At 36.4% G+C, this 11228-nt stretch overlaps 1 protein-coding gene across 1 annotated transcript in view; it reads right to left on the bottom strand.

Moving 5' to 3' along the window:
* Positions 1-7709: 7709 nt before the first annotated feature.
* The window catches only part of LOC106464174 (lysine-specific histone demethylase 1A-like), a 192498-nt gene continuing 188979 nt past the window's right edge, over positions 7710-11228 (bottom strand). Inside the window, 1 exon segment of the mRNA XM_013924296.2 lies at positions 7710-10045. Within this exon segment, the coding sequence (XP_013779750.1) occupies positions 9801-10045 (245 nt within the window). The 3' untranslated portion in view covers positions 7710-9800.

The following is an 11228-nucleotide window of genomic DNA, read 5'->3' as shown; positions in this document are numbered from 1 at the left end:
AGTTTTATGTTAAAAAACAAACATATTCCATCCTTATGCTACGATACTTATAGTGTTGACAAATTAGTTTTATGTTAAAAAACAAACATATTCCATCCTTATGCTAATTTGTCAACACTATAAGTATCGTAGTTTTATCTTAAAAAACAAACATATTCCATCCTTATGCTAATTTGCACTTACTGATTTTGTTTATCTTAAGTATCGTTATCCTTTTTATTGTGAACACATCTATTGATCATAACCTGATACGACGATGTGGAAATGAGTCATTGCATACATAACGTGCCTGTGAGAAATGGAGACTTTAAAATAAAAATAAAAAGTCAACCTTGACATTTGCTTCCTTTCGGAATGCAAACTCCGACACGTCATTCCAAAGTTTCTACACTTTAAATTGTCAAACCGAAATTTACAAAATTCGTCAGCTTACCGGCTTTGCCGAAAGAGACTGTTAGATCAAGAACTTCGACAGAACGGACAGCTTAGAGAAAAATTCAATATGTAAACAATTAATGTCCGTAGTATCGTTATAAATTTAAATCACACTCATCTACTAAACAAGTGACCCCGGTCACACCAAACATGCTCGCCCTTTCAGCCGTGGGGGCGTTATAATGTGACGTTCAATCCCACTATTCGTTGGTAAAAGAGTAGTCCAAGAGTTGGCGGTGGGTGGTGATGACTAGTTGCCTTCCCTCTAGTCTTACACTGCTAAATTAGGGACGGCTAGTGTAGATAGCCCTCGTGTAGCTTTGCGCGAAATCCATAACAAAACAAAAAACTAAACAAGAGGAGTCAATGCAACGAGAAAAAAATTGCCCGACGTGAACATATCCAAAATTTGAAGCTTAGTAGACTAACTAACAACGTTTCCATGAACTTTGATCCTGACTGCTAACCTAAGTAATCTTACACTACATAATCAGTGTAAATCCGCCCTAGCTAAAGGTGTTAATTTCTCTCTTCCACCACGTATACTGAAGTTTGTTAACCGTCTTTACTCTTTCGAATTGCTCTGTAGAAATCTAAAAGACCTTTCTATGTACGATAAAGGAACGCTTGATCAATCCAATGATTATTTCCAAAGTTTAACCTCTTTTCGACATAAATAACTCATTTTCGTCTTAAAATCTTTACTAATTAACCTCTAGTAAGTGAATAAAAATAAAAGTATAATTTGTTTTCGTTCCGTTTCTATTGAAACGGCCCTAAAATCAAGCCAACGTTATTCATTTCTCCTCGATTGCGCTACCCCTTTAAGCCATATGACCACCCCTGTTCTAAAGTGAAATATTCTAAGTCACATGGCTGACCCTTACAGGTTTATTTTTAGCCATAGCGAACAACAACAATAAGGATTTCTGTGCACACAGTATAATGGAACTGCTACCACCGTAGAGAGCATGGTTTTGTGTTTAGTAGTATTTGTATAGCGGAGTGAAAGCAAAAGATAATTTACCCAAAGTTTGTGAAAAGCCATAAAAAGTAACAAACGAGACCTACAGGGAATGAAAGATGGTATTTTGGCAATATATATATCACAAGATCTCTTCTAACTCCAGCCCACAGCATCACCTTTGTCCGAAGGAAGTGGACAGTTGGTACAATTATCGTAAGGCAGAAGCAAAGTGGGAACTTAAGAATTTCAAAATAAGCCTACCACAGCACCAGCTGTAATAACATCAAACCTTCCACAGCACCAGCTGTAATAACCAGTGTCAAGCCTACCACAGCACCAGCTGTAATAACCAGGATCAATCCTACCACAGTACCAGCTGTAATAACCAGGATCAATCCTACCACAGTACCAGCTGTAATAACATCAAACCTATCACAGCACCAGCTGTAATAACATCAATCCTACCACAGTACCAGCTGTAAAAACCAGGATCAATCCTACCACAGTACCAGCTGTAAAAACCAGCATCAAACCTACCATAGCACCAGCATCAAACCTACCATAGCACCAGCTGTAATAACCAACATCAAACCTACCATAGCACCAGCTGTAATAACCAACATCAAACCTACCATAGCACCAGCTGTAATAACCAACATCAAACCTACCATAGCACCAGCTGTAATAACCAACATCAAACCTGCCACATCACCAGCTGTAATGACCAGCATCAAAACAAAGTTTGACAAACTATCTAAGCCAACCTTGGACTGCATTACACCAAATCCTAACGAGTCATTGAATCATATAAGATGCCCCAAGTCTTCATTTGCTGGCAACAAAACCGCCTGTTGGGCTGCTGTGTGCACCTTTAAATTAAGAGTCCTTCAATCAATGGAAATGACTGGAGAAAATTGACTTAGAAAGGGTTAAAGGAGCAGAAAAGGCTTCCTTTACTCCGAGAAAATAAAGCAGGAACGTGTGTCTCGTAGAAATATCAAGAAAGGCTTTGAGGAAGCTGCTGCCAAAGAAGAAAAGAAGGGGATTTTTATGTTTCAGGGGGATATTGGATGAGAAAATAAAGTTAGGATGGCTTCTGGTGCCTACAATTGGATTGAGATATTTTAAGTGTGGTAAATACATTTAATAAAAGCTTACTGACATTTAAGTGCAGAAAAACTTTAACGACTATTTTCTGAAACTCAGTCTTCACGGGATATAAATTGATTAGCATGATGACTTCACCATTAAAGCCAATATCCCATGAAATTTAGCACACTTGTTGATATTACACTCTTTCATAGCTTGAAAATCTTTACCAGTTATCTTGTTATGAGTCTAATTACCATTAACGAAGGCATTACTTAAAACTAATTACCCAGAACTTTTTAACGTTGCAGAAAATTTGGCAAAGTTTTTAATTCAAGGATGTTCAGAAAGAGCAGGTGTATCAGTTTTCACGTTTTTATTATTCCTAACTAAAGTTCTGGTGTTAAAACAGTTTATGTTACGTATTTCTTTATTTCTGTCGCATTAAATACGTATATGACTAAAAGTGTACTTTCAGAGATTGTGACATCAAACTTGTGTTTTATGCTCAACTTGAAGGTTATAAAAAATGTTTAACAGTGTTTTCTCAGCACGTAAATTTGCCCAGATTTAAGGGTCAACGCTACTTAAGTTTTAGAAGTCTTTTGTTTCGGTTTCTAATAATTAAAATCCGTAAAACGTATTATGCTGAACTTAGCCCTAGGTTCTAGCCTCAATAACAGGTATAATTGTTTAGGTAGCCACCTCGTTGTGAGACTACATTGGGTAGAGGCACAGCCAAATTTCTAAAATTCGTTTCCCGGGATCAATCTAGATATTAAGTTCTATAAGCTTTGAGAACGGTTTCGTTTTGCTTTTTTTAATTTCGAACGAGACGAACCCTGCTTGTGCATTTCTGTCCAGTCTTCCTTTGTTTCAATTAATTGTTATCAGTGTCTGATATACTCAGCCTTAGTTTCACTTCATCTTCAGTATACCGTCAGTATTCAATCTTATGTTGTTAAAATACGTGTTTAATCAAGTTTTCATTCAAGATCACACTTCAGCTTTTAAACGTTGCCTTTCACCATTATTTTTGGTGTATTTTATATTCGACTCTTGTCTCTTGCTAAACAAAGGTACATTTTAAAGAAGAGAGTTTTCAAATTTCTTCATGGGAAAACTTTGTGCATCAGTGTGTTTCGGACAAAACGGACTTTGAAATCACCTCAAGTTAAAGTGAATCAACGCAGACTGAAAGCTGAAGTAACGAAAGATAATTTAAGGCCACTATCATGAAGCTCAAGTTATTCTTTGATACCTTTAACACTATAATGTAGAAGGATTTGAAGGCTGTCGTCAAGCTTCCAGTTTCACCTCAAAGTCAACAGCTGCCTTTCTAAGAACACCAAAACCAAATAAGCTGCAGTACCACTCGACCTCATAGCTATCACGTCTCCCGAGAAAGCTCCAACAGATTTTGCGATTTGATATGCTTAAACGTGGTCTTAGAATTAAAGACTCCCGGTACAATGGAGTTTGACGAGATGTGTAGTATACGACTGACATCACGGTCCTCTATAAAATATAACAACTGAGGTAACAGACCACAGTGTTTGATCATGGACACCGGAACGAGGACAATCTAGGATGGTTTGTTTGTTTGTTTTGAATTTCGCACAAAGCTACACGAGGGCTATCTGCGCTAGCCGTCCCTAATTTAGCAGTGTAAGAATAGAGGGAAGGCAGCTAGTCATCACCACCCACCGCAAACTCTTGAGTTACTCCTTTACCAACGAATAGTGGGATTGACCGTCACATTATAACGCCCCCACGGCTGAAAGGGCGAGCATGTTTGGTGTGACGGGGATTCGAACCCGCGACCCTCCGATTGCTAAATCTAGAATGGAAGTAGCAGTTCCGAAAAAACAAGCACAACACCTGGAACGCACCATTTTTATAGAATGCTATTAATCCTTGGTAATTGGTAAACATTTCAGTCAAACCAGTAAAGGTCGCTTGGCTGAAACATTGACCAATATTGCTCTTTCCTTTACCGCGAGTTTGACCATCACTATTTATACGTATCTTTTCACCATGCTGTAACGTTTTTTATTTTGTCCCCCGATGGGACAGCGATATATTTACGTATTTACAAAGCTAAAATCCGAGGCTGGATTCCCCGTGATGGACACAGCAGATAACCCAATATGACTTCGATCTAAGATGTTTCTAGTCTTAGAATAGTCAAACATGAAAGGCGTCCAATAAAACTGAATTATTCCTTAGGTAATCAAACATGAAAGGCGTCCAATAAAACTGCATTATTCCTTAGATAATCAAACATGAAAGGCATCCAATAAAGCTGAATTATTTCTTAGGTAATCAAACATGAAAGGCGTCCAATAAAACTGCATTATTCCTTAGATAATCAAACATGAAAGGCGTCCAATAAAACTGCATTATTCCTTAGGTAATCAAACATGAAAAGCGTCCAATCAAACTGATTTATTCCTTTATACGAATTACGGAAAATAAACGTTCTATATATTTCTCGGTATTGGCAAAATTAGATTACTTAGATTAGATAAATTAGATTACTTTTTAATGCTTTTATTTTAAATTCAAACTCCAAAACACTGAAATTGTGTTTTGAACGACAAAGATTCAATGCACAATCCCGATGTATTGTAAAAACATACAGTATACTTGATGTAGTTCGGTTGTTGTTAAACACAACGCTTCACAATGGGCTATCCGTGTTTTGCTCACCATGGGTATCGCAACCCGATTTTTAGTCGAGCAACTAGGGGGCTCTTCTGTCAAAGTTAAACACACAATACGTGTTTGTTTGTAGTTATGCACAAAGCGACACAATGGGCTATCTGTGCTCTGCCCACCACGGGTATCAAAACCCGGTTTCTAGCGTTGTAAGTCCGTAGACATACCGCTGTGCTACTGTGTTTGTAAATGCATTTACCCAGTGATAGTTAAAAAAAAAAAGACTTGAGAATTAATGAGAGATTTCAGAAAGGATCTGTTTCTAATATTCTGAATCTCAAATAATCTAGATTAAATACACTTATAAACTGTAGTTTGAACCGTGCGATAAAAAAATATAGTATTTAGTAAAAGTTTTTTTCTCGAACACTGGTTACAAATAGAGTATGATAATACTCCAATTATAATCGAACCTTTATCAGTGAGTCATATTTACCTCACAGATCCGAACTGTCGGGCGAATTGCTCACTGACTAAGTCTTTTTGGTTTAGGGCAGTTATTTTCCATGCACGTATATGGTCTCTTTTATCGATTGGACTGAGGACTTAACTAGCCTGACAGGAATACAAGCACTCTTAATGTACTCTAATGATCGATCTCGCTAGAAACCAAACTGAACTGGCTTGTTGGATATATTTATGCACACTTCTCTGTTCTGGGGATGAAATAGAACCTGTTCATTTGGCACTAAAAATAAAATAAACGGGAAAAACGCACACTCTGTCGTCTTATAATTCACATTCTTATCATGATCAGTCAGCGCTAAGCTGACGGTGCTGACAACAGCAATTGTATCTGCTACATAAACCGATTCATCGGCTCATTGAACAGTACCGAGATAATGTAAGAATGATGTGAAACTGTCAGTCAAACAGCCAGGAAACTGTCTCTCAGCTCTTTACGTTTTCAATCTGCACTCAGCCCGACAGTACTTTCAACTCACAGTTATCATATGTACTTGAATGCTGTACAGAAATGTACACATGCAAAACGTTGAAGATGTCGGTGAACAAGACGAGTGGGAAATTTCCCTTTCCTTCAGCACTGACTCCACATAAAAAATTAAATAGCCGCTATTGTGTTGGAAATTATAAGATACACCATTTATCGAACACTCTGATGCAGCTTCTTTATTCTGTCTAGTTAATTACGCAAATCCTGTTATCATCATTTCTTTCTCATCAACTTTTGATACGAAATTTTATTTGCTGGAGAGTGACTACGACACGAACGAGTTTCCGATAGAGGAATAGAATTCAAGCAATACAACTATAAACATTTCCCAACCAAATTCTAAATATATTGTACAAGTTTTTAATTTTTCTCTCAACTGTGGCGACAAAATATATTATTATTATATGAGAAGTTAACAATGTCAGGTCCAGCATTAAACAGTCTTCCCCAATGTCGTTAGGTTCAGTATTAAACAACATTACTTAGCTATGTCAGGACCAATATTAAATAACCTTACTTAGCGATGTAAGGTCCAATATTAAACAACATGACTCAGCGATGTAAGGTACAATATTAAACACATGACTCAACGATGTAAGGTCCAATATTAAACATGACTCAACGATGTCAGGACCAATATTAAACATTACTTAGCGATGTCAGGACCAATATTAAAGAACCTTACTTAGCGATGTAAGGTCCAATATCAAACAACATTACTTAGCGATGTAAGGTCCAATATTAAATAACCTTACTTAGCGATGTAAGGCCCAATATTAAATAACCTTACTTAGCGATGTAAGGCCCAATATTAAACAACATTACTTAGCGCTAAGTAATGTTGTTTAATATTGGACCTTACATTGATGTAAGGTCCAATATTAAACAACATGACTCAGCGATGTAAGGTCCAATATTAAACAACTTACTTAGTGATGTAAGGTTCAATATTAAATAACCTTACTTAGTGATGTAAGGTCCAATATTAAACAACTTTACTTAGCGATGTAAGGTCCAATATTAAACAACATGACTCAGCGATGTAAGGTCCAATATTAAACAACATGACTCAGCGATGTAAGGTCCAATATTAAACAATATGACTCAGCGATGTAAGGTCCAATATTAAACAACATGACTCAGCGATGTAAGGTCCAATATTAAACAACTTTACTTAGCGATGTAAGGTTCAATATTAAACAACTTTACTTAGCGATGTAAGGTTCAATATTAAATGTGGAATGAACCATTTTCGTGTTATATCCGACTTCAATCAATTCTAGTCAATAATGTAGCGTTCATGATCAACTAATCTTATTTAATGTGTTATATTGTATCAAAGTAATTATATCCAAGCATTTTTGTACAAATGGGTAAATGATATTGAGACAAAGTCTACTTTACAAAGTAAAGATCTGTTTTAACATTTACAGTTTACATTAAAACCTGATTGGTTCATTAATCTTCTAGACGTGTGTAAATAGTGAAGAAACTTTTATTACCACTTTTAAGTGAAGTGTTAAAAGTGCCAGAAATAACTGCTTTTTTTTTCTCGTTTTATTAAATCTGATTTTATTGAAAGAGTCTACAATACAAAGAAAACGTCAGCTACACTTGTTATTTTTTCCAGTATTCAATCTATACAGTGGCTACAGGATCCCCAAATTGACATCAAACACAAATGAAAATAGTGATACTTGATCCAACAGTTTTGGGACAGACTAGAACAGACAGTTGTACAAATGAAGAGTGAATTGCGCTTTGTTAAAGAAATCTATAATTGTTATCCACGTGCTCCAGGTCGTTCAAAAACAGCAAATAACAGTGCCATCAGCAATTATGGCAGAAAAAAAAAACACAGACTCACCTTGGAAATGCTAGACTCGTGGATCGGAGGATTCTTATAATCCTACTAACAAACGCTTAAAATCCTAGCGACTTGCTACCATGACAACAGTGATATTCTCACCAACTATAAATCACACACACCAGTTCGGTATTATCTGGATATGAATTCACAGAAAGTTTACCAAAATGTTCACTAAAACTTCTTCAACTATTGATGTTGTTATTACATAGAGAGTCGGGAATTATTTATTTATACTTAAACATTACGATCTTAGTTACTACTGGGTCATTCTCTTGATACTGTTACATGGGAATAGTCGGAGTTACTACCGGATCACTCATTCTCTTGATACTGTTACATGGGAATAGTCGGAGTTACTATCGGATCACTCATTCTCTTGATACTGTTATATGGGGATATTCGGAGTTACTACCGGATCACTCATTCTCTTGATACTGTTACATGGGAATAGTCGGAGTTACTACCTGATCACTCATTCTCTTGATACTGTTACATGGGAATAGTCGGAGTTACTACCTGATCACTCATTCTCTTGATACTGTTATATGGGGATATTCGGAGGTACTACCAGATCACTCATTCTCTTGATACTGTTATATGTGGATATTCGGAGTTACTACCGGATCACTCATTCTCTTGATACTGTTATATGGGGATATTCGGAGTTATTACCGGATCACTCACTCTCTTGCTACTGTTACATGGGAATATTCGGAGTTACTACCGGATCACTTACTCTCTTGCTACTGTTACATGGAAATATTCAGAGTTACTACTGGGTCACTAAATCAATACAGTTACGCGGGAATATTAAGTTTTGGGGGAAATAATTAAAACAGAAAGTATAATATTAGTAAATCTTTTACACGAAAATAATATCTACGAAAAAAAAATTGTTGTAAAAAAAATTACACCTTAGCGTGAAACTACTCTTATTTCCTGCTTACTTTTAAAACTATTTACCTTACTAATATATTATTTACCTTACTACATATTCCCTAAACCTGAGAAATACCGTCTACACCAGGTGCTAGTACAACTCAGTGCCTAAACCCGAGAAATACCGTCTACACCAGGTGCTAGTACAACTCAGTGCCCTAAACCTGAGAAATACCGTCTACACCAGGTGCTAGTACAACTCAGTGCCCTAAACCCGAGAAATACCGTCTACACCAGGTGCTAGTACAACTCAGTGCCCTAAACCCGAGAAATACCGTCTACATCAGGTGCTAGTACAACTCAGTGCATCGTTTCACAAACACATAGTATCTCGTTTATACCACGTTAAAGTAAACGTGCTGGTCCAAATGTTTCATATCAGACTACTGACCCAATGTTTTATATCCAACTATGGCCGAATAGCAATGTTTTATTTTTTAACATGACAGACACGTTGGCTTAAATGCTTCGAGTGTATGGATACAGTTACCATACATAAATTCTGGGCTTAAAAAGGAAATAAAACATAACAGTGGGTAACAACTTCAGTATTCCATTAAAGGTCTATAGTAATGAATTACTAATTATCTTCAGAGAGCAATATATAAAAGTGATTGGTTAATACTATTAGCTTCAGATAGTAACTAATAAAAGAGTCTGTTGGTTTCCCCGAACTTCCCATGAACATACTCGGACCCTTACAGCATTGATGATGATGACCTATGACTTTAACGATAAGAATAAAACGCCACCACGAGCCTTGAAAACGTTTATGATCGGTTCTTACACAGCTAGTAAATTCAAATTTAATGATGCTAAGACAATCACTGAACAGTAGACACGGTCCGGGGCGTCTGCCGTGGCAAGGCGTACGGACAACCGAGGAACTGGTCGGAAATGCGGCCAGCTTCCCGCAACCCACTTAGCAGGGCTCCGTGGACAGTGGCTGGGTAGTTTCGGATAGTGTGTTCCCCAGCGAAGAAGAGGCGAGGCATGGAGGTGGCTTGGGTGGACCCGGGAATGACGGAGGGAGGAGTTACAGGTGTGGCCAAGATGTCGTAGTCGTTACCTGTGTAAAATACAAAACAAACAAAAACACGTATTACTAAGAACGCTAGAAATGTTTTGTACGAAATGCTGGAGAAGATGACGTATACAGTCAGGACATGTTGCTTCAATAAACTGTACATATACTAAAGGAAGGCTGTTATAACTTTTTTTTTTTCATCTGACAGGACCACCTTCGTGATTAAAGGATGAAAAACTAATTAGACCTGGCAAGTTAGCCTTTAACAACTCATGTTTCTGTTTTTGATATGTACAGTTGGCCAATTAGGCTTAACTAGAGTATTATTACTTTTACCCTCATAACACACGCTTTTACACTTTTCACCCGACAATAAAGCAGGATACTGATGAAAGGCTTTTTACCCTCATCACTCACATTTTTACGCTTTTAACGTGATGATAAAACATGATGGACTGATGAAAGGATTCTTAACCTCATCACACACACGTTACACTTATATTGTGGGTGATTTTCACCCTCTAAATACTATTTTTGTGTTATTTAGGTTCTAATGTCCGAGGACTAACTAAAGAGTATCCGTAAAACGCAGATTGAAGACTGTTAACTGAAGAATAAATAAATCCAATACGGATAACAAACGAAAACAAGCAAACAGAATTGAACAAATAAACAAAATCTTTTTATTACAGATTTCTTTAGTTTTCACCAAGGGTAAAATTGGAAATATGATCCGTGACGAATAGGCCTAATGCGTGTTTTGATTGGGTGCACCTTCTGCTGTGAACAGAAGTTTAGACCATTCAGAAAGGCCTCTTCTAACGGTGATATGTATATAATATTAACAGGGTTTTAAAGTCTTTTTTAACTGACAATATTAATGTATATTAATGTAGAACTGTGACTTCTATTATTCCATTGCAGCTAATTTATTATTATACAGTTTACTGAATATATTAAAAATATAAAACAGCTAGAAATATATAACTTTATAAACTGGGGAAAATGCAACACATTCTATTGTAGAAAAGATAAAATGTAATACATTCTGTAGTAAAAATGATAAAATGTAATACATTCTGTAGTAAAAATGATAAAATGTAATGCATTCTATAGTAAAAATGATAAAATGTAATACATTCTGTAGTAAAAATGATAAAATGTAATACATTCTATAGTAAAAATGATAAAATGTAATACATTCTGTAGTAAAAATGATAAAATG

The sequence above is a fragment of the Limulus polyphemus genome, unplaced genomic scaffold (assembly GCF_000517525.1).
Source record: "Limulus polyphemus unplaced genomic scaffold, Limulus_polyphemus-2.1.2 Scaffold1579, whole genome shotgun sequence".
NCBI classification, from domain to species: Eukaryota; Metazoa; Arthropoda; class Merostomata; order Xiphosura; family Limulidae; genus Limulus; species Limulus polyphemus.
The sequence above is the reverse complement of the archived record's forward strand: the minus strand, read 5'-3'. Positions and strand labels throughout refer to the sequence as shown.